The sequence below is a fragment of the Theobroma umbraticum genome, unplaced genomic scaffold (assembly GCF_002168275.2).
Source record: "Theobroma umbraticum cultivar Fairchild unplaced genomic scaffold, ASM216827v3 scaffold_4.1, whole genome shotgun sequence".
Lineage (NCBI taxonomy): Eukaryota > Viridiplantae > Streptophyta > Magnoliopsida > Malvales > Malvaceae > Theobroma > Theobroma umbraticum.
In genome coordinates, this window is record NW_018397258.1 from 2,469,530 (window position 1) to 2,493,759 (window position 24,230).

Below are 24,230 nucleotides of genomic sequence, written 5' to 3' on the forward strand. Positions count from 1 at the left end.
GGGACCCCAGGCAACCTCTACGTCTGCAATCACCGTTCAGCTCTTGATCCAATTGTGATAGCCATCGCACTCGGTCGCAAAGTTTCGTGTGTCACATACAGCGTAAGCCGCCTCTCGAGGTTCCTGTCTCCAATCCCAGCCGTCGCTTTAACTCGTGATCGTGCGGCTGATGCTGCTAGAATTTCAGAACTATTGCAAAAAGGTGATCTAGTTGTGTGCCCAGAGGGGACCACGTGCCGCGAGAAGTTCCTGTTGCGATTCAGTGCTTTGTTCGCAGAATTGAGCGATAGGATCGTGCCCGTGGCGGTCAATTGCAAGCAGAACATGTTTTATGGGACGACCGTGAGAGGGGTCAAATTTTGGGACCCCTATTTTTTCTTCATGAATCCTATGCCAACGTACGAGGTCACTTTCCTGGATCGTTTGCCGGAGGAGATGACGGTTAAGGCAGGAGGGAAATCGTCGATTGAGGTGGCCAATCACGTGCAGAAGGTGTTGGGTGATGTCCTGGGGTTTGAGTGCACTGGATTGACTCGGAAGGATAAATATCTGTTGCTTGGAGGAAACGATGGTAAGGTTGAATCAATGTACAATGCCAAGAAATAACTTGGGTTGTCGCATTCTCTTTGTGCTAATGGATTTTCTTAAAGCATTTGAATTTAGGATAATGAGGTGCTTGATTCCTTTGGTAAATTTCAAAACAGAAAAAGTCTTGAGAGGTTTTATGGAGTATTTGTTAAATGTACAATTGTTTGGACATTGGATTTCTTTCCTCATGTAAACCTTGCTAATGTCTGATGGATTATTAACCATCTTGATAATGAGATCATAAATAGCTAAAGTTTTATTAGATTTGATAGAAGTGGTTTTTGCACATGAGTTCTCTCCCATTTTTATTAAAGATGATGTTTGTTAAGATAATCAAGAAAATTACAAATATCTATAAATGAGTATGAGTGAGTAAAAGTTGATTAAAATCTATTTAATCAATCAAATTTGATTATTCAAAGAGGTGAATAATTAAAATAAATTTTTGACCTATTAGTTGAACTAATCAATTTTTAAATGAATATAAAGATTTGAAGTCAATGTTTTAATGGATGATAATTTTATCGATTCAGTTTTATCAAGGATATCAAAAAATTTTGACATATTTTAATTATAATCATGAATTTAATTTTATAATAAATATTCAAAAATTACTTTAAATAACTAAATTAAACAAATATGATTTTATGCAATAACACAATTAGATTTTACAATTATGGTTAATCTATATCAATATATCATAATAATTTTCAAGAAAATGAGTTTATTGGAGAAATGACTAACCATCTCAAACATTGATCTAATCGAAATGACAATAATCTTTAATTAATCTATTTCAAGATTTCATAATAATTTTCAAAAAAACAAGTTCATTAGAAAAATGATTAAATATCTCAAATATCGTTTTAATCAAAACAAAACGATATTATATGTTATAATTGTGATTAATTAATTCATCTCATTATCTGGTAATAATTTTTAGGAAAACAAATCCATTAAATAAATGATTGAATACCCGAAAAATCGTTCTAATCGAAGTAAAAAAATCGAACTCACTCATGCTCAAGTGTGATTTTGCTCGCCCTAATTGGGTCTCATTTTGTTGTGTGAAAAATGACATTAAAACAAAGATGGGCATGTTTAAGGCCCCAGCAATGCAGGCCCCAAGTAGCCTTAAGTCCTGTACTAACCAACAAAATGGGTGCATTGATTAATCAGTTTAATGATCATTCATGACAATGTCACTCGACAGTTCACATGTGGTTTCTAGATTCTAGGTTGTGCTGGATAGAGAGTATGAAAACATACAAAAAACAACACAAATTCAATACTAATACAATATTCAGGTGCAGGACTATGCTGCATACTAGTATTAATTGAAAACTTTACGGTTAATAAGAGGTTTTATGTTGCTGTTTAAGGTTGGGTTGATCTTCGGACACCGATTGACAAGTGTAGTTCATGCGGGAAGAGGGAGGTTGGAAATTAACTGTTGTTCTTCTGTTCCTGCCTTGCCTGCGTCAGCCGCCACATTATAAATCTCATTTTCGGCTCTTTTTTTTTTGGTAGAACACTTTCCACTTGTCAGGATGCGAATATTCCACGCATGATTTTTTAAATAAAAATTATATCACTTTAATATCCTCTCAGGTCCTTTTCCGGCGTGCCTTTTGTCCGAGCGCAACATGTTGCAGCGCTGGGGGAGGCACGGTTGAGATACCCTCATTCGAAACCACTAATTTACCGTCTCTGCCACACATTTCTCGCCCGTAATTTCGAATTGCATAAAGGGGTATTTCCCTAAACCTGTCCGTTCCTGTGGAGGACCGTTCATCCCTCGGAGGATGATATGCCACGTGTCTTACTCTCGACCCCCCCTTGCTTCGGTATGTTAAAACCACTGAGATTTTTCCCGCTTTGAAAAAAAAAAGACCGCTCCACAGCCAAACTGTAAGGAAGAAAAAAGAAAAAAAAGAAACCTCTGTTTATCCATTCCAGAATCGGAGAACATTGCCACCAAGAGCTAAACACGGTGTGGTTTCTTAGATTTTTGAACTGAAATGTTATAATTAGCTCTCTAGCTTCAAACTCTTTCACTGTAAAACTTGTTATCTGGCAATGGCTATCGGCGGTCTGATTTCGAACCGGAATTTCGGTTCTTTTATCGGTTCAGGTATTGTTTAACTTCCTTTATTGAATAGCAATCCTGTTTGGAGATTATTTCAATAGTTGTTTGAGCTTAATATTCAGCTGCATTTTTTAAATTTTCATTTCTCTTGTGAATTTGTTGCTTGCATGTTCTTATTTTTTCCCCTAATTTATTGGGTCCTGGTTACAGTTTTTTTCTGAAAAGTTATAATTATTTCATATTGATTTTTTTAAGTATAGTCTATTTGGATTTGAATTAGTTTAAAGTGGATAAGAGTAGCTTAGATTCCGTGGAATCAGTGGATATTTATGAAATTTTGATGAAATTTGATTGCATGCAATATCGGAATTTAACTTTGTATTCTGAAGTTCAAGTGTGGAGTTGATAAATGATGTTGCTGTTAAATTGTAAATTTTATTTTACTGCTGACTATAGTAATTTACTTGATAAGCAGTTTAAATTAATTGATCAATGAGGAAGCAATAATTTCATTGAATTAGTTTGAAGTGGTTAAGAGTAGCTTAGATTCCATGGAATCATTGAATATTTATGAAATCTAGATGAAAATTTGATTGCGTCCAATATTAGAAATTTACTTTGTATTTTAAAGTTCAAGTGTGGAGTTGATAAATGATGTTGCTGTTAAATTGTTTTGAAAATTTTGTTTTACAGCTGACTATAGTGATTTACTTGATAAACGGTTTGAAATTAGTTGATCGATGATGAAGCAATAATTCCAGTTTTTCGTTCTATTCATTTTTTTTTTTTGCTGTAAAATCTTCTTAGAATTGTTCTGCAATACTCAATACTAGGATATACTAAAATTGCAATTTTATTGGCTTATAGTTTTATTGGACATGAGATTGGTTTGGACTGTGGAGTAAAAGTGCTTTACTGGTCATTACTTTGGGGAATGCGCATTGTCTGGATACTCCTGTGATTCTACTCTCTCTATCTTAAATGTGTATTGTATGCGATGGCTGTAGTTTGGATTTTAATGAATTTGTTTCTTCTATTTGGAGATACCTTATGAGGTTCCTTGTCCTTATTATGGCAATTTCTATGCTAAATTAGTACACAAAGGAAGCATCGGTTACATTGAGAATATCTGTGTAATTTGTTACTTCTGAGGTGAGTTGTAGTAAAACTCTGATAATGGCAGGTAAACTATGTCGAGGAGAGCAAGCCATCTTACTTCACAGGGGACAGAGATCAGCTGTTGCTGTGGTGCATAGGAAAATGTTTTATCGAAAGTTATCTGGTCAAATGGCAAATGGTTTTATATCTGGATACTCATATGGTCCATTTCTTCGGACTACTGTTCATTTAGATGAAAACACTTTGAAACCTATATCAATTTTTTGTAATGGCAGACAACTTATTTCTTCATTGTCCCTGCACCATTCTGATAAATCTCACAGAGTTTATCCCCAACAACGAAGTAGAGGAAGTTTTGGATGTTATTCTTCTTCAAGTCCCTCACTCGGAGGTTGGCTTGAGCCAGGTGATGATGATAGAATAAGAAAAAACAGGACTTGTGCTTACTATAAGTCTGAGGAGTATGACATAACAGAAGTGAAGGTGGACCCTTTGCCATCTCCAGATGGAACCAATGAAGTGGTTCTAGTTGAAGGAGATATGCAGGAAGCAGTCCCTTGGTGGCAGAGTTTTCCGAAGCGCTGGGTTATCGTAGTGCTCTGTTTTGCAGCATTTCTGTTATGCAACATGGACCGTGTGAGTAATTCTCATTGTGAACAATACCGCTGTAAAACTTCTCTACATGCATCCTGGCTGAGCTGTGTTATATATGCCTTTTGCAGGTAAACATGAGCATTGCAATACTCCCCATGTCAAAAGAGTTCAACTGGAACAGTGCAACAGTTGGTTTGATTCAGTCCTCTTTTTTCTGGGGCTACCTGCTCACTCAGGTCTGGCTCAAATATAGAATATGCATAATTATGTTTCTATGGAGGATGTGCTAATACATCAGCATGCAGTGTTTCAAGCTTCAAAAATTGTTGCATATGTCAATCTTCTAATTTTGATGCTTACTTTAACAACTATATGTTTTTAAATTCACTGTTTGTTTATGCTAGAAATTCTTTTAATCTTTTTTAGTTGCTCTTTTCTTTAACATACAGATTCTTGGAGGCATATGGGCAGATAAACTTGGTGGAAAGCTGGTCTTAGGTTTTGGAGTTGTCTGGTGGTCAGTAGCTACAATTTTGACACCTATTGCTGCAAGAATTGGACTTCCATTTTTGCTTACAATGCGAGCTTTTATGGGAATTGGCGAGGTTGGATCTGATTTGCTTGTTGGTTTTTAATTTTTATCCTGTACTGGCCTGTGGTTAACTACCTAACTACCTTCAATAATCACATGCTCACTGAAGCAGCCTTCTTTTTTTCTGTACAAACACACTAGGAAGGTAGAATTTTTTTAATGACAGTAACTTATGAGTTGGAAGTAGATGAAAGAATGACAGAAAAAGAAAAATAAACATTCTCATTAACTTTAATGGATTAGAGTTTTATACTATGTAACTCTGTATAATTTTCAATTTGTTATAATAATATTAATGCAAATTTGATCTGGCCTCTGTCTATGCTTCCTTATTCACTTAGCCAACAGTTCCGGCCTTTCTAGAAAGAGAGTGCAAGGGATTCCCATCCATTTGAGTTATTTTCTTTTCAGGGTGTGGCTATGCCAGCAATGAACAACCTACTTTCTAAGTGGATTCCAGTGTCAGAGAGAAGCAGATCACTTGCACTTGTATACAGTGGAATGTATCTCGGTTCTGTTGCTGGGCTGGCTTTCTCTCCTATCTTAATCCACAAGTTTGGTTGGCCATCTGTATTCTACTCATTTGGCTCCCTTGGAAGTATCTGGTTTGCATTATGGCTGAGAAAAGTGAGTTGCTGATTCCTTTAACTTTTATTCAAAATATATCACAAGAATCAACATAAAAACCTCTCCTCTGGAACTCACCATTTGTAAGTGATTAGGCTGACTGATGCTAGATATGAGGTCATAACAAGTTGATCCTGTTCATACCATGGTCTTACAGGACATGTTAGAAGGCCAGCCGTTTCTGCTCTCATTATTAATGAAAAGTTTTTTTTTTCGAAAGGCATAACTAAAAGGTTTTTGACTGCCAATCTTACTTTTTTCAATGGATCACACACTCTAAACACATATAGAAGATTCTGGTTTTGGATATTCTACGTGTTAAAAATGTGAATGATTGCATTTGGATGTCATTTCTTGGTACTCACTTTGAAAACCTTTTCTGCCTCTTTTATGGCTGCTTCCCAGGCATATAGCTCCCCAAATGAAGACCCTGAGCTTAGTAAAGAAGAAAAGAAACTAATCATGGGAGGGAGCATATCAAAAGAACCTGTTAAGGTCATTCCATGGCGATTAATATTATCAAAAGCCCCTGTTTGGGCTCTCATAATCTCTCACTTCTGCCATAATTGGGGAACTTTTATTCTCTTGACATGGATGCCTACCTACTACAATCAGGTATTAAGACGTGGTTCCATAAACAATGTTTGCTGACAAATGTAATTTTGTTCTATCTATAATAAAACCACAACTTTACAGTTGACATCGACTACACGGCATGTGTTTCATATGCTTCACATTTTCACTTGCATTGGCAGTCTTCTTTTATCTGAATATCAGATGTTGGCTCTGACTTGTATTAAGGTGAAGATAATTGACAGGTAGCACATATTGCCTTGTTGGCTATGAGGCATGCAGTGTATATGGCTCCCTGCTCCTTTACAGACTGCACTGATGTTGCAGCCCATGCCTTTCCCATGGCATACTCCTTAGCCTGCCAGAAGTTCATGCCAGTAGTGCTGGGGAATAGATTTAGTGATCATGGATTGCTGAATTTCTTGCTGCTGTTGCTTAGCTATCTTACCTTTAACAGTTTACAAATCTAAACCAGCAGCCGGAAAATTATATTCAAATCTCGATTTTGCCTTCTCCTTTGTATTTGATGGCCAATGTCTTGGTGGTTCTCACAGGTTTTGAAGTTCAACCTCACTGAATCTGGACTCTTCTGTGTATTGCCATGGTTGACTATGGCTGCCTTTGCAAATATAGGCGGATGGATTGCAGACACACTCGTGAGTAAAGGTCTTTCCATAACAGCAGTTCGTAAGGCAAGGATGAATTCTTCTTTGATTCTTAAAAATTTAATATATATCAAGGGGTTATTAAATGCTTGAGAGTAAAACTTCTGGTATTTGATTAATACTCTGGTTAGAACACTTCTGATTCTTATTTAAATTCAATCCCCAGGTCGACTTTTCTGTTTGCATCATTCCCTCATGGTATCACAAACAACTTTTACAATATTAGAAATTTTATAAATTGCAAAGTTAACTTGACTTATTGAGTGAACAAAAGTACACGTATGAGTCTTCATTTTTATATATACAGTGGAAGTCTTACATGGCATTTAAAACTGACCTTCTAAGATGAGATAAAAAGCCATTTAGTAGTTCAGTCAAAATGTTGGTCAAATGATGGTGACACTATTTCAGTTCATACTCGTTTTATGTAATCCTATCTGAAACCTCTTAATTTTGCAGATCATGCAATCGATAGGTTTTCTGGGACCGGCCTTCTTCCTTACACAGCTAAGCCATGTCAGGACACCTGCTATGGCAGTGCTGTGCATGGCATGTAGTCAGGTATCATCTTGTTTGATTTCAGTTTCATCTGAGCTTCGAATTGCTGCAATGTCATATTCATTTTTTATTCCTCCCCAAGTATGAGCTTCTTATCTTCCTAAACTTCCCTTTAGTATATATGAAAACCAGTATGTGCAGTAAACGCTTGTTTATTTATGATGAACTCCTGTCTTAGACTGGCCAAAATAAAAAATGAACACCTATCTTGGGTGTTTGGTTTCTATTGAGGCTGCAAAATCAGATGCAACTAACTAATTTGTCAAATCTGGCACAGATATTGATCCATAAATGCTTTCTCCTTGCCAGGGATCTGATGCATTCTCTCAATCTGGTCTTTATTCCAATCACCAAGACATTGGTCCACGCTATGCTGTGAGTCTTTTGGCTATCCTTTTTTAATACAGTATAGACAAATGCATAACCGCAGGAGATTTCACTTGTGATTACAACTCTCAGTACATTTCTGCTCCTACTGTGCTGTGATATATTACTATTTTTGTACAAATGTGCAAGATGGAATCAATCTTTCCAAACACTTAGTCCAATCATTGGTAAAATCAGTTTGATGTGTCTGTTGAGAGCTAGAATTCATATCTACAGATTGATAAGTGAACTTTTGATCACCCACAATATATCTATAATTTTTGAGGCTTTTTCTTAAGAGAAATTCTCTGTGCAGTTTACTTCAAATAATTCCCTTAATCAACAATGTTTCTTGTCAAAAATGGTATTTTTCCTTCTTCTGAAAGTAAGCTGGTAATGTCAATCACAGGGAGTTCTATTAGGACTGTCAAACACAGCCGGAGTGCTGGCTGGTGTTTTTGGTACAGCTGCAACTGGCTACATACTCCAACGAGGTATGACTGAATCTACACTCTGCTTACCTTGACATTGATCTTCTTCTTGAATTCTACCTACCAAGTTTATTATTCACATCTGGAAATTCCATCTCTGCAGGCTCCTGGGACGATGTGTTTAAGGTGTCAGTCGCATTATACATCATAGGCACATTAGTCTGGAACTTATTTTCAACTGGAGAGAAGGTTCTCGACTAGGAAAATTCTATAGCAGGAACTAGGAAGATTGGAAGCCTACATAACTCAAAAGAGAACAACTTTCGAAGTAATAGAAGGGAGCTTGCGTACCAGGGCGGGTGAAAGAAACCCAGCTGAAAGCAGCTAAGTGCCAATGATCAAAAGCATTTTACCAACTTGTAAGGCCCTCTTGTACTTGAAAACAAACATTTAACCTTGCTGGAAAAATGTTTTCAGCACAAAGTTCCTTCTTTCATTTAATTTATGTGTTTCTAATGTATGGCTTTACGGGTAAATGTTTTGTACCAACCCATGAAATATGTTCTTTGCCCATAAAATGCTTTAAAAGCCAGACACCCTACACCAACTTCAAGTGTGTTCTAATGCATACTTGTTGATGCCTGTGCTTAATTTGAACTTCCAAGTAAAACCAATTTTACTGATGGTCCTAATACATCACCGTCGCTAGATCCGCAGCATACCTCAACAGACCAGGTGGTCCTCATCGCGGTGGCACTCATTTTTTGCAACCCGTCGTGGGATCATTGACGCCATAATTAGAGGTTGGGTGCAAGCATTCATCATGCTGCTTTTCATTTAGCACCCGTACTTTTCGTGGGGAAGTTTCTGGGCCAGGTTTCTAGTCAAGATATGGGCCTTTCCCGGCCCATTTAAAAAGAAAAGGAAACACAGATAAAGATTAATGACCAAATTGCAAAAGACGTACCAACAGCAAATCTTATCCATTGGCTATGGTTACTAAAAACGCCAGTATACTTACTATTCGATGTTTACATTTGTGTGGAATTTGTCGACCATTGGAGGATTTCCAGATTCCTTCAAGGATTTATTTCCTTTTCTCCTCCAGTAGTGCTCGTTACCATTACAGCATTGACAACAGGCAGCCATGAAGAGGGAAAGAGAAGACAATAGAGATAAGGAAAAGACTGACGATCCAATCTTAGCTTAAAGAACACGAATAAGATCATCTATCTGATCCAAGTATATATCCATCACTCAATAATGTTATTCAAAGCAAATTAACTTACTTCATTGAATCAAGATATCACAGCAAGCTTACAAAAAATATCAAACATAAAATACTAACAAAACCAACTTTAGACATATAAACAAACAAGAAGATTAAAGAATTTTATAGAATAATTTCAAAGGGTTCCCTACAAGAAAAGCAAGAGTAATTTAAATTGTAAATAAATACCTCTCTTTCTCTCTCTCCCTCTCCCTCTCTCTCTTATATGAATGATGAAGCTTAAAAAGTTATGCCACGCTTATGAATTGAACCTTCCTCTGTGAAATCAACTTGTCCTTCCACTCCCCCTAAGCCTTTGCTCAATATCCGTGAACAACTTAACCTCAATGGCCCCACTCGCAACCCCTCTTCCCCACACGAAATTGAAAGGAAAAATAGCCAAAAGAACTTTGCCACCCCCACCCCCACCCCACCAACACACGCGCCTTCCATGTGAGTTTAATTTTCACCACCACGCCTTAAATAACCTCACCCAATTCACCAACACCTGCCCCCTCCCCATCCACCTCTGATCTCTCTCACACTAAACGATCACAATTACCATTGCATTTACCAATCACCTCTCCTTCCCTCTCTTCACTAATTATCTTCTCAACAGTCGCTCCCAAATCTCTCCTTGCCACGTTTACTTTAAGCCCATATTTCATAAACAAAGTCAGCGACATCTTCTGCTCCACCGTATGCCCGGGCACCAAGGTCAGCTTATGTCTCAGCAACGCCGCTGCCGCCACCGACTTCATTTGAAGATAAGCCAAATCCTTCCCTAAACATATCCTTGGTCCAGCATTGAATGAGACGAACTTATAAGAGTCATGCATGATAAATTATTTCCGTCAGCTGATAACCACCTCTCTGGACGAAACTCGAGGCAATCGTCGCCCCAAGTTGACCTCATTCTCCCCACTGAATATATTGAATACGTCACCGACGACCCTGCTGGAACAAATGTCCCGTCAGGCAACACGTCATCAGCCACCACGTGCTTTGAATCCTCCGGCACTGAAGGGTATAGCCTTAAGGTTTCTGATAAAGCTGCCTTCAAATATATCAATCGGTCAACTTCTTCGAACCCCAAGGGCTCATTGAGCCACGCTGACGTGTCAACGCCACGTGTCTCAATTAGGACAATGCAGATTTCACGTAGGATTTTATCTTCAACTGTTGGGTGTTGAGTGACGAGCCAGAAGAACCAGCTGAGGGCAACTGATGACGTGTCACGTCCAGCTAGGATGAAATTAAGTGCCACGTGTTGGAGAAACTCGTCTGAGTAGGACTCTTTTTTCTTCATGAATCTTGAGAGCAAATCATCGTGTGGGTTCCCGTCCTTTTGCTGATTCAGCAACTCTTGCTTACGTGCGTTGATGACATCGGATAAATACTCGTCGATGTGGACAAGGCTTCGGCTCAAGCTCACTTCCATCCCAAGCCGAAGCCATTTCTTTAGCTTCCATAAAACCTCCGGCAAAATAAACCTTTGAAGAGAGGCTTCCGTGGCTCGATCAAAAGCTGAAGCGAAGCCGTTTTCGGGTAACCCTTGGGCGCATGTCTGTGGGTCCTTCCCAAAAGCTAACCCGCAAATGTTATCAAAGGTGAGCCGAAGCAATACATCTTGTAGATCAACCGGCTCGGCTTTATTTTGAGCTTTCTCAAGAATGGGGCAGAATCGGAGCTTGATGGCTCTAGTGACCCATCGAGCCATGGCTTGGCGAAGAGTCCTGGTGGTGAATTCCAGAGCGGCAGTCTTCCTTTGGAACCGCCACGTGTCACCATCGGAGTTGAAGATGCCTTGACCAAGCAGATCATGGAACACGGCTTGCCACGTGGGACCTTTCGGGTAATTGTCGAAACGGGTCTTGAGGATGTGCTCCAAATTCCTGGGATCGCACGTGACCGTCACGAGACCTTGCTTCCGGGCCAAGAAGGGGATGGCACAAATGCAGGTCTGGTAGGTGCCGCCGCACGCGCGGAGGTTGTCGGAGATCCAGTCATGCATGCGATCACAGTTCTCGATTAAGCCTGGTAGACTGCCCAAAAGAGGCCATACACGTGGACCACGTAGCGACCGTGAGATGAACGTGAACCACAGTAGGTAAGCAGTGATAGCAGCCAAAAGAAGCAAAGCGGTAGATACATCCATGGTGTAACTACAACAAAACAAACCCGCTCCTACTCCTTACTAATAATATTTTCTCGAGAAAAAAAAAACTTTCTTTTTCTCAGGAAAGTTGCAAAGAAGAACTCACCTCAAAAATGGGTAGTATTCCAAAGAGAGAGAAACGTGAAATCTTGAACCCCTGAATGAATAACTTTGACATGCAAACAGAATGAGGGTTTTGGTTTGTTTTTCTTTTACGTACGTGAAAGCTGCTTCATGAGGAAAGAAAAATGGAGGGTGAAGGAAGATCTGAAAGAGAGAAGGAAATGAAGCAGAAAAGAAAGAAGATGAAGAAAAAGAGGAGAGTGATAGTACAAAATGGAGTAGAGAAAGTGGATTTATAGGTGAAATTATAATGAGAGGCAATTATTAAGGACAGTCTGTTCCCTTGAATTGCACCATTTTTTCTCCCTTTTTTTTTGCTCTCTTTACTGTCTAACCATCAGATGCACCACCATAAATGCACTGAGAGGTCGTTGAATCATTTTAAAGGTGAAAAAATAAGTTAAAAAAGCAATAACCCTTGTTTTTTGTAAGATACTTACAGTAGCAAAACCTCAAAAATTAACTCTCCCCTTTTCATCTCTCTTCTCTCTTCTCTTTCATCTACGATCTCCACCTAATTTTGCAGGGAAGGAAAGAGGGTCTTTAATTCAAGCATTGAATGAAGAGAATTAAATGAGTTTAGTTGTGGAACTAAGACAGGAGACTACAAAATAAAAAAGAGAAAGAAAAACACAAGACAACAATGAAGGTAAGAAAAGCATAGAATCAATGGGTCACACAAAAGATAAACACAGTCTGTGTTTTGGTCCCTCTAGGGTTAATAGCAAGGGGCTGTTGTTGTTGTTGTTGTTGCTGTTTCTTGTTTGTAATTCATATATATAAATGAAGAAAGCTATGGGTTTTATAATAAAAATATTTGGGAAAAATGAGGGGGAGGGGTCCTTAAATGCAGATGGGTTCAGTCATGTGGTCTTTGGTTAGGGTTGGGTGAGCAACCCACCAACAATTTATAACGCTCCCCACCCCCCCCTTCGCCCGCGGCCACCTGCATGCCTTATTTTTAACATTCTTCTTGATTCTTCCCTCTACCTTATATCTCTATCCAATTTCCCTGCAAGATTCAGTAAAAAGGAAAAAAACAAAAACAAACAAATTATTGAGACTCGATGCTTTGACCCCCTCTCTCTCTCTTTAAATGCTTACTATGTTAAAAAAAGGTGTGCCCATTCTTTGCTTCTATGCTTTATATATCCTGATAAATGAAAAAATTAAAAAAAAAAACACAAAGTCAAATGCATAAAAGCACACACACCTGAACGGTGCCACAGGTGACTTCAGCTTTCGGCAATCAGCGGGCATAATATTATAATAAGAATTGCTGATTTCTAGTTGTTTTGTTTTTGTTTTGAATCTTCTTGATTGTGTTTTCTCTTTGCCCTTTTTTTAGTAAAGAATAGGACAGTATGTAAAAGAGACCTTCAATGTACTGCCTTGTAGCAGGTTTCATTTCCCACCCTGGATGTCGCTTTTTTGGTCTGTGCATCTGGGTTTGGAAACCTCAGACCAGCATCATTGTGTCAAGATTTAAAAATCCGTACAAAATCATATGCTAAATCTTGGTATTTTATCACTTTTGATTATGCCTTGCAATGGGTGTACTAATTAAGTAGTGCTCCAGGACATATTATTATGGCAAGCTAGATAAGAGTAACTTGTTATTTTGGGATAATTGTGGCTCTTCCTGATGATCAAGGAAAAAGGAAAGAGGATTTAGTTATTGATAATAAAAAAAAAGTCTACATCATTTAAATTATTATCAATATCATGAACATATAAATATAAGAAAAATCTTTCAATTTGTTTTAGGTTCGATTTTCATTCTAAAAAAACTTAGCATGATATTATAGCATACGTTGTCCTCATTATTCTATTATTTTATGGATTTTTTTAATATTGATTCATATTGATTCATATTATGTGATAAATTTATAACTTTACCCATAACAGGAAGTATTGAAGTGTATTTATACAGGTTCTTGTTTATTGATTTATGATGTTTTAAAAAAAATATTGAAATGATAATAAAAGAAATATCACACCTGTTAAACTAAGACTGTATTAAGTATATAAATATAACAAACATCTCTTCATTACTTATGAAAACATTGATAAAACGAGAATTTTCTAGGAAAGAAATGACCTAAAAATTATATTATGAGTATTAATCGAACCACCATTTTCTAAAGATAATAAAATTCATATGGTGCCTTGCAAGAAAACTTGATAGGAATAATTTGCTTCTCCAGTTTGGTGTGGGGGGTGAGGACATAGCAAGAAAGAAAGAGAAGTAGACCATTGTTTTCTTGTGTAAGTCAAACCATAGTTTCTGTCACGTAAAGTTTCAGAGAAGGAACCATGGGAATGATAAATGTAAACGGTTCGTGCAGAAGCGTTGACCCATCCTCACACTCAACTGGCTCATGCTGCAAGACTGAAAGAAAAATGAAAAAAAAAGAAAAAAGGAGAGATAACGTGTATAAATGGAAGAAGGGACCAGGCGGATGGGTGGGTGCATGCGCATTACAGTCATACAATATGAAATCAAGGCAAAAGAGAACGAGTATTAACAACGTATTCTGCAAGTTGATGGTTTTGAGGGGTTAATTGAACGTACGCCATGGGAGGGGCCAAGCAAAGATTGAACGCGTTCATTCAATTTTTCATTTCTGTGGGCATAATTTAAGAAATTGGGGCAAATAAGAAAAGTGGGAATGTGTTTTGTAGGTGGAATTTATTGAATGACTGACACTTCTATCTCTGTCATTACGTTGTCATTAAATTAAAAAATATATATAGAGAAATAAGGATAAGAGTGTTTGACGGGATGTCTCAAAAGATTAAAACTTGTACTTTCACTTTTAACCCTCCTGAAACGATGGATTGGAGGGAAAAAAGTGAGATAAGTTGATAACAAATTAGACTAATAGTAAAATTTTAGATCAATCATAAATATTATATATATATATCTACGATATATTAATTAAGAAAACATAAGATGTTACACAAGAAAAATTAACATAGAAAAGAGTATAGGTGACGTTTATTGGTTTTTTTTTAATCTTGTTCTTAGTTAAAATGTTAATAGAATGAGAATCAGAAACAGGTGGGCTGCTCTCAACCGTAATATTCAACATTTCAATATATAAGAAGAAGACTATGGCTTCCATTGGAAAACAGATAGAAAAAAATAATTAAGGACGTGTTAAGGGTTGGGTAAATTTAGGTGGACGGCCACATATAGTTGGGTTTAATTAGTTATCTTGAACAACAGAAACTGGTCAGCCTGCTGATCCTAATTCTGTCGTCTGAGAAATTGTTTATTTGACCCCCAAAAAATCATATTTCTGAATATAAAATGTCTTAGGAATCACGAAAACAATGGGGATAACATAATTATTTGAAATTCATACTTTTCCCATATTGCTTTCAGCAGGCAATAGGTTCCCAAATATGGGGGACACAACAAAATTATTGAACATTTGGTTTCATATAAGAAAGTAAGTGTTCCATCAAATGTAAGCAAGCTTTGTTTTCAAGTTCAAACGTGGCTATGAGACTATGACTTCTAATACTGATTTAGGCCATCCTACAAACCATTTAATTTCGTGTTGTCTTGTTTGATGTTGCGTACTCTGTTTAGTAATTTCTGGTGTAACATCAGCACGTGAATGGAATCCCTGTAGATATTGGTAGATGGAAAAATTGGGTGTCGGCAGCCCATATTTGCATGTAAGATGGAATGTGAAGAAAACCATAACCACAACCACAAGGTATGCAAAGTTAGAAACAACAAAATGAGGGACTTCTTTTGTTTTCAGCAGTTTTTGCAACTATGAATTCAAGGGAAACAGAATTCAGAAAAATCGTAAGAGAATATCTGTATGTTAAATCCCCGAATGTAAATAAATTTCATGAAGGTAATACAGAAAACTAATAGCAAGATACAATTAGACTGTTCAGACTGTGATGGACTACAATTGCCAATTCATTACTTCAGTGCCACTGACGTTATGTTAACAAAACTTGATATTGACACAGGCTTTCGCAATGGAACCATGTTAAACGAGAATTATATCACCTTCATATTTCCGGATACCCCTCTGAAATCAGTTGACATTGAAAGTAAAAAGACGATGACAGCATCTCTTTGCATCACAGATCATCTCCTGTACAAGTATTTTGACAAAGGGAACTTAAGGCTCCTTGCCACCTGTATACATTTGGAATGGAATAAGATATATACGTACTCAGACAGCATAACCACATCTGTAAAGGAAGCTAAGATCATAACGACCTAGAACAGAAATTCTTGTCAAACTACTGGACAGATGTTGAAGAGATTACCTTCAAAGCTAAATCTTCACTCACTGCAGTACGATATCGAGTTGACCCATCTAATGGACAGCTTCCTCCTTTAATGATAAAATTAGCATTGCATAGACTGGAAAGTTGCAAGAGAACATCAGACATGAGTCCACTGCTCCCTCCTTCAATTGTTAGTTCATGACTTTCTTCTTCATCAAGCGAATCTTCTGCTAAAGACGTTATACACTGAAATATGGCTAATAACCTCTCCAATGGAAAAGTTCCAGGACCTTTCATAAGCAATTCCAGCTCTGTCATTTCCTTTTGCTCCAATGATTTTTCAGAGGGCCTACAGAAAAAGTAATTGATCAAGATTTACTTGATATTAATAAGTAAAGCAAGATGCATACAGAAAGTAAGATGAGACTATTAGTTTTTAGACAGCATGGAGTATCTAAGCAAGAAATTTGCAGCAGAAAACAGTTTTCAATCATCAGATTATAAAGATAATTTCCATTCACTAATAGATAAGAACCAGTTCAGCATTAAGAGAAGGAAAATTCTATAGAGAACTCGAAGCATGTAAACATGACAAAATCATATCATATTATGCCATATATTCCAGAATAAGGTAATAGCAGGCTCTTAGCCTGTAACTAAAGTTGCTGCTTCAAGCACAAGTGCAGTACTTTCCATAGATTAGGTAATTACAAAACAGAAAATCATGTCCCATAGAAGAGTTCAGAAAACCACTCCAGAAGAATAAGGGGGCCCTTATGAACCCTGATACAGTCATTTGTAGTTCCAAGGCCTAGAAGTCTATTCCTATAAGAGAAATTGAAAATTAGGTTATTGGTGTGCTTACTTCCTCTTTCGTTTGCGACTATCCGAAACCCCAGTTGAATCAAACAATGATGCATCAAGAGTAGCTGGGTTTCTTGAAGCGAGGAAAGCTGAAATAAGAAGATACTTCGCAGAAGTAGACATATGAAAATCTATTTTATCAAAATCTTCATGAATTGTTGACATCCTCGAACTGCATTTTTTCTTTGTCTCCCTGTTGGCTTCATCTTTGAGAAGAGGCCGAGATGGAGACTGGAAAGTTTCATTCAAAGCGGAAGCAATATGCGGCTGGAGATGACTAAACAACCTTCTCTTCATGTCTTCATTGGGTGCAACTCCCATATCACTTAAGGGTTGAGAATACTTTTTAAATAATGATGAAAAGACTGCAGACAATTCATCTACTCGTCTGGTAACTCTACAGAAAGGTCTTAGCACAACACTATTTGACATAAAACAAGTAAGAGATTCATTAGTTGAAGCACACAAAAGAAAAGTTAATTGGTTTCTGCTGTAGGTACTTACCCAAAAAAGGAGGAATACAACTTGCGGTTGGTTTGATTAGCCATAAAAATTTGACGAAGATCATCTTCTGTGTAGTCAGGAAAACAAAGAGGGATAGGCTCCACAAAACCCATATTGAAGTAGTATGTATCAGGTGAGGTGTTGCTAATAAAGATCAAGCCCACCTCAGGCATCTTTAAAATGTCAAAAAGATTAAACAAAAAAGGTAATATGGTGGAACTTTTATCCCATTTGCGAACACGCTCCAAATTATCAAAAACCAAGTAAATCATTGTTCCTTTAGGCTGTCCACTCACCTCAGAACTCAATTTCCCTGAATTCCCCTTGAGATTTTTTATCACGCTCTCCAAGGCTTCACGAAGATAATTAACAAAATCAGATGGCTTCTCACATCGCTTTATGCTAGAATAACTATTTCCTGAATTCTTCCTATGAAACAACAACTGGTTCAATATGGACTCAAACAAGATCCTAGGACTATAGCATGTTACACAACTTGAATAGACGAAAGGGCGGTTTAGATGCCTGAATACCTGGAGAGTAACACTGGTTTTCCCAGTAGAAGGACCTCCATAGACCAAAATTGGAAACATGGGGGAATTCACGGGACCCAAAAGGCCTAAAAGCTCAAGAACTTGAGTACGTCTACCGGGAAGACAAGACAAGAGATCCTCGAAGCTAAGGGGTTGTTGTCTGAATCCGAGGTCATTGAGTGTTGGCTTGTAGGGTTCAATGGGTTTTGTTGATTCAATAGCATCGTTGGAAGCAGAACAAGACCTAGTTGTTCTTCTTGTAACTTGTGGGCTTTCCACTTTTGCCATTAATTTGCCTTGGAAGAGTCAATTTCACTGATACATTAAAGAAAACATCATTTTTGAGAAATCAGAACTGAAAAGAATAATCACTAGTAGAAAATGACCAGAGAAATAACAGTTTAATTCAAAGACAAATCAAAGGGTTTATTCTGCATTCATATTTAACTTTAAATTGAGACAACAAATAGACAAAATTAGGAAGACAGAGAAATCGATTTTTCAGCCAAAGAAATCGAGCAAAATATTTCTTAGTCTTGCTCATCAAGGAAAGAAATTCAGAAAATAAAAAATTTTAAAAAAATATATATGAGAGAAAAGGGCATTACCTGATTGAAAGGGTATGTGCAAAACTAAGAGAAGCGTCCAACTGAAAATAATCAGAGGATTGGGAACCCTAAAACGGGTGGGTTTTGGGTTTGCTGGTACAAAAAGATAAAAGAAAATGCGAGAAAAATATTTTCCCGCCAGAAAGGAGATAATATTAGGTGCGAACAAGCGCAGTGACACCCTATCATTGGTTTGGGCTAAAGTCTACAAAATGGGCTAAGGCTCTAGAGGACCCTTTCCTTTCAACCCAAACTCGGTCCAATTCTAATTACTACTAATGTCTTAATTGGATTTCCCTTATCTTAGGTTAGGGCTTACAGATCCTAATGGCAGTAGTTCTTACCTTCCTTTTTGAAAAGTTGACTTAAAAGCATGTGACGCTCGAACTCGTCAACTTATCAAGGTATTTTTATCTATTCGATGTAAATTGAAATATTTTATTTATTTATTTTTTAAATGTTTGAACTAATATGAATTTTAAATGAAAAATTAAAAGTTTTGATTATGCTTAATTACTAATTTTAAGCGTAAGTTGAATATAAGAGAACTCGTTTATGAATTATATATTTCATTCATGTGAACAGTGATTAAATATCTATTAAAACATAATGAAGAAAAGACCGAATGCAAATTATCTGAGCATCTTACAAGTATACTTTAACGTTTATTTTTACTTCTAAGATAACAACCTAATCACTCGAAATCAAGCAAGTTGTTGCCCCTACTTTTTCAAACTTCCATTGGTGCAAAATTCGTTCATGCTCGATCCTCTGCGTTTAACTTTGATTCAGCCGTGATCGATTGCTTTTCCAGTAATAATCTAATTACCATGACAAAATGATACAATAATTTACGGGTGCCCATTTGTTGGTGCCTGTTTTGTCAACACACTTCACTTTTGCTTTTAAATCTCTTTTCCCAACACGATGACAGCACCATCAAGCCATCCCCATCCCATCCATCTATAAGAAGACACGAGCAGAAACTGAAAATTTATGGAAGTCCAAATTTCATTGGGTTTTATGCCTGATGACTGATGCAATCACAGCCTCCTAAAGCATGGGTGTGATGCCAACGTTACAACCAGAGAAATTGCAGATAATAATTTGAATGGTAACAGTGAGGGAGATGCGAGAATTGCCATCCCTCATTCGCAAACAATGGGCAACAATATAAAACACAAATCACATTAAATTTTAACATGCAGCTATGTAGCTTTCCATAAAAGATAGGACAAATAAGTTAACTAAACAGCAAACTGACATATTAACACCCAAATCAATCTCCATTTCACTCTCTCACTACCATTTGTCATCATCATCTCTTTTTAACTGTCACTTGGGGAGCTGCCCCTGATATCATCACTTTTAATTGTCACTAGGGGAGCTGCCCCTGACAAAAGAACCTCGGCGATGGCCACCAACAATCACGTCTTTAAGGCGAGATATGGAACCCAGCACCCGACCTGTCTTCTGTCAAAATTCAAAAGCTAAAAACAATGTCAATAACCAAAGAGACAGTCAGATAGGTGAGAAAGAGGAGAAGAGAGAAGGGGAAGTAGAATTAAGAAGGCAGCAGCATACTTAATCCCGATAATAGAGGAACACTTAAATTCTAAGACAGCACACTACAACAAACATACATTCTAAGTTCCATAAACTTTGATATTCTTGAATAAACAGTTAGCAAAGGCCATTTTTTCTCAACAAATTTAATATTAACACACAAGCCACTGCGATCAACAGATCCAAACAAAATGATCTTGTTTCTTTCTTCTTATCTTCATTTTTCTTTATTTTCTCCCCACTCATTCCAACCAACGAATAGGTTTTCCCTTTGCAAAAGGTTACACAATCATCTTTTCTAAACCAAATTCTATCAATTTAGAAGCCTCTATGCACATCCGTGTTTCCAGACACACATATTGGCCATAGCTATACATGACAACATCAAACACCAAACGAAAAAGTAGCTCCAGCCCTTTCATAAAGAATAGTTGTCATTCAATTCTGAAGAGATAGCTCAATGAGATGCAACAGGTTATTAACATCCCCTTCCTTCACAGAGTAAATGGTTTACAAGATGCAAAGAAAAGTTAAAATATGTGTCATGGTTAAACTTTAAGGGGTCAGTTAGCAATCAGAATACCTCATTGTTGAGGCTGAGCTGCCACTTGAGTTGCAATGCCTGCCACCTCTCTTGTTGCCACCGCTGCCCAAGGATCACAATGCCCATCACAGCTGCTGCAATGAAAATAGACCAAAATGTATTTGCCTCTTTTGCATGAGCATACAAAGAAACTGCTCTTCTCTTCCACCAAGCTTCACATGGGAGGTCAGAGCCATCATATTTATCATCTTTGAAGGGCTTTGGGGACTGAGAGATGTCTGCAGGAAAACCTAAGCCTTGCTCAGAAGCTTCAATTAGTTCAGAAACAGTTGTATCCTCACCATAGGTGGTTGATCCACCAAGTGCTTCATCACTATGGAAAGAACTAAATGTAGCAGCACTATACAAACTCTGGTCCTTGTCAATCAAATCCAGCCCTTGCAGTGTTGTGCCTTCTTCAAACTCTGTTCCATGCTTTTCATCAAAAAATTGCATCCCTGGAAACTCGTCATGTACATTCAACCCTTTCAAAGTCCAATCTTCCTCCTCCTTAGTCCTAGATCTACCACCTTCTTCTACACCCAATTCAGGGACCACATCCTTGCCTACATTTTCACTACCATTATCAGGTTCCAAAGATTCCAGTGGCAAATTCTCATGCTCACTGGGGGGAAACACAAAGTGACCAGACATGAACAAAGCACGAGAAGTTTCTGCTTCCTCCTCTCTGTATGAATCACCTTTGTTATCGTCCTTTGTTTCAACTTCTTTAGGACCAGGAGCAGCAGCATATGCAGATGCAGTGAGGGACACAACTTCCCATTCATTCCCACGTGGGGAATTCTCCTCTCCCTCCTTATCTGCCATCCTCAGGACTTCTTAATGCTTCTAGAGTTCACATGCATCATATTAATTACTTGAACAAACAGACAAAGGAAGATAAAGAATTCTCTTGACTTTCTTTTTTTGTGTATGTGGAGGATGCTTAGAGGGAAAAAAAATACTAAATCCATACAAGAAAAGTGCATTAAAAAATAGAAATAGAAGAAAAGAAAATAGAAAACCACAAATCAACAAAATTAACAATTATCAGAGCAATTCTATGTTTATTCGTAAAAAAAAATGAAAAGAACATTTTAAGGACCTAATTTCCTCAATCAAAGTAAATAGAATGCATTTTCCAGATTACATTTCCCTCACACCAAAAAATTACTGAAACACATCCAAAAGACGCAGACCCAAGAAAACAAAATCCATCGCATCCGAGAAACTTTTCCAGCACTAGCATGTCAATCTGCTCAACCAAACCCCAATAGATTTAGTACATATACATTAACAGTTCCACAGATTTTTTTGACCTGACTGAATAAACATTAAACAAGTTCGCCAAGTTAATCTCAACCAACAATTCAATTAATCCAACTAAAATCAACGAAAATAATCCTTAAAAAACGAATCATGTGGATACATCATCTACATATACATGAGAAATTTGTTGAAGAAATGAACGGAATTAAAGAATCAGAAAATACACACACATATATATATACAAGACCAGAAAACCACATCAAACGCAGCATGATCATCGGACAATTTATAAGAAACGATCAAGCATCATCCGTCATGACAAAGAATAATCATCATCAACTAATCAAAAGAGAATCAATCATCAACGGCTCTGATTTTGTCAAATAAAAAGGGGCAAGAAAGACGATGACTAAAGGGCGAATACTCACCGGAAGAGATCTAGAAGTACGAATACGAGATCAGCCGGTGAGAGAAAACGAAGAGGTCTCCGACTAGATTGCGTTAACTGCCTCGAGGAGTGCCCACAGAAATTTCTGGGGAGAGCTTTTATATATCTCGAGAAACTCGGGGTGTTAAGGATGATGAAACCGGGGTTACCGGTAGTTGTCAGAATGAAAAGGGTGAAATTACCGGCTGTGGTAGGTAAAATAGCGTCGCCGTAGTGAGATAATATCTTCCAGTTATCCGTACAGAAGGGAAATATGGGAGTAAATCAATGTTGAGAACCGGTAATCAAAGGTGCTTAAGTTTGCGTGTCGAGTGGGACATCGTGCGCTTGCGTGCGCATTCGAAGCCCCCTGCCCCCCCGGCTACAAGATCAGATCTTAAAAAACAGTTTTTCCACAGTGTGACTTTGAACCAACACGAAAAATACTTGTTGCAACAAAAACTTGAACTTGCCCCTACTTTTGTTTTAGTTGTATCATATAATTTAGCTTAATAATTAATGTACGCGGTTTATATTTAACATATTGTTAATTATATATATTAACATTTAATTATAGTATATCATTTTATAAACATGTAAAGGTAATTATTTAAAATTTTTTGAAAATAAATCTATTTTAATTTTTTTTTGAGAATTCTGAATTTTTAAATTTATTTATTATTGAAATGATAATATTTGTTTGTTTAATAACATATAGAATTTATACCATCAAATATAAACTTTTTTATATATAGTTAATATAAATAATAACATAGTACTCAAAAATTTTAAATTATTTTAAAAAATCAATTAAATTGTTTTTTTTATTATATTTAATTAAATTTTTATATTTTTATTTATATTAAATAAACTTTTATAACTAGTTTTTGAGAGTTGACTTATTATTACTAATCAAAATAATATTTTTTATTTTATAATATATAGTATTAACATAATATATTAATATATTATTATAAATAATAATGTAATATAATAATTTGATTATATGATATTTTTATTTTTTACATCAACATCATATCAACGATAAAAATTTATTTAAATTTTAATAAATAATTTGATAATTTTTAAAATATTATGTTTTTCAATAATTAAGTTTGAATTATTTTAAATAAATAAAAAATTATTTATTAGTCAATGATTTCAATTTATTTAAAAATTTCTTTTTTATTCTACTTTTTAAATCAAACCAAAATAGTTGTCCTATTTTTTTCTTTTTGTTTTAAATTGTGCAAAGGGAAAGACGGTTCCTTTGCTCTAGTCAAAGTAAATGTAATTTTGATTTCTAAATGTTTTCTTATTAAAGAAGTTATTTTTTTACTTTTAAATATTTAATTTATTAATTAATATTTAATATTTTATTTAAAAATTTAAATTCAAATCTCTCTTCTCTCAATTAAAAAAATTATTTTCTTTAAAAAGATAAACGATGAGAGAAGATTCCTTTTTTCTCACTTTCACCCAATGGTCCAACTCCTCATAGCAAAAATACAGTGAAAACTGGTGGTATTATTCTGTTGTAAAGGAATAAGGGCATGGTGGCAGTAGTTTGATGACAAAATGTGGGCCAAAAATTTAAAGCATGACTGCATGCTTCTTTTTCCTTCTTTTCCACCGGCTTTATAAAACAATGTGATAACAACACAGGAACGAGGGACTCTTAGGACTGTAGGGCCGTAGGCAATGCATTTGGAAATGATGCAACACCAATAGATTTTGACTACTGTCTGATGAGGCAGGAGATACCCCACCCATATTCTTGATTGACTTGTTTGTTTACTAACATTGTTCTGATTCCTCCTTATTACGCAACAGGAGCAAGAAGAATAAAATATTTGT

At 36.6% G+C, this 24,230-nt stretch overlaps 5 protein-coding genes across 7 annotated transcripts in view; 2 read left to right on the forward strand and 3 right to left on the reverse strand.

Annotated features, from left to right (window-relative positions):
- The window catches only part of LOC110413472 (putative glycerol-3-phosphate acyltransferase 8), a 2,838-nt gene extending 1,988 nt beyond the window's left edge, over positions 1-850 (forward strand). The window contains exon 3 of the mRNA XM_021424294.1: positions 1-850. This exon is cut by the window's left edge and continues 273 nt beyond it. Coding sequence (XP_021279969.1) covers positions 1-606 — 606 coding nt within the window. The 3' untranslated portion in view covers positions 607-850.
- Positions 851-2,226: 1,376 nt separating this feature from the next.
- ANTR2 (Major facilitator superfamily protein) lies at positions 2,227-9,101 on the forward strand. Its single transcript, XM_021424292.2, has 11 exons — positions 2,227-2,722; positions 3,861-4,432; positions 4,519-4,626; positions 4,840-4,995; positions 5,394-5,609; positions 6,015-6,224; positions 6,737-6,874; positions 7,307-7,408; positions 7,715-7,780; positions 8,181-8,265; positions 8,366-9,101. The coding sequence occupies exons 1-11, from the start codon at positions 2,668-2,670 to the stop codon at positions 8,461-8,463; spliced, it is 1,806 nt and encodes a 601-aa protein (XP_021279967.1). The 5' UTR covers positions 2,227-2,667; the 3' UTR covers positions 8,464-9,101.
- Positions 9,102-9,919: 818 nt separating this feature from the next.
- LOC110413471 (cytochrome P450 86A8-like) lies at positions 9,920-12,470 on the reverse strand. The gene is given in 3 exon segments (XM_021424293.2): positions 9,920-10,319; positions 10,322-11,637; positions 11,737-12,470. Coding segments are annotated over 2 exon segments (1,617 nt in total). The 5' UTR covers positions 11,631-11,637; positions 11,737-12,470; the 3' UTR covers positions 9,920-10,011.
- A 3,049-nt stretch (positions 12,471-15,519) lies between these two features.
- Positions 15,520-18,662, reverse strand: ORC5 (origin recognition complex protein 5). The gene is made up of 5 exons (XM_021424962.1): positions 18,529-18,662; positions 17,388-18,235; positions 16,885-17,304; positions 16,059-16,368; positions 15,520-15,924 (listed from the first exon to the last, which is right to left on the reverse strand). Exons 2-5 carry the CDS (start codon positions 18,206-18,208, stop codon positions 15,874-15,876), a joined length of 1,602 nt encoding a protein of 533 aa, XP_021280637.1. The 5' UTR covers positions 18,209-18,235; positions 18,529-18,662; the 3' UTR covers positions 15,520-15,873.
- Positions 18,663-19,692: 1,030 nt separating this feature from the next.
- Positions 19,693-22,539, reverse strand: ATI1 (mesoderm induction early response protein). 3 transcript variants are annotated; one of them, XM_021425329.2, is made up of 3 exons: positions 22,375-22,539; positions 20,678-21,526; positions 19,693-20,018 (listed from the first exon to the last, which is right to left on the reverse strand). In XM_021425329.2, the coding sequence occupies exons 2-3, from the start codon at positions 21,503-21,505 to the stop codon at positions 19,956-19,958; spliced, it is 891 nt and encodes a 296-aa protein (XP_021281004.1). In that variant the 5' UTR covers positions 21,506-21,526; positions 22,375-22,539; the 3' UTR covers positions 19,693-19,955. The 3 variants fall into 3 exon arrangements, with proteins under 3 accessions (XP_021281004.1, XP_021281001.1, XP_021281003.1); XM_021425326.2 differs by having other exon boundaries at positions 19,693-20,001; positions 22,375-22,534; XM_021425328.2 differs by having other exon boundaries at positions 19,693-20,001; positions 20,678-21,523; positions 22,375-22,533.
- Positions 22,540-24,230: the final 1,691 nt, after the last annotated feature.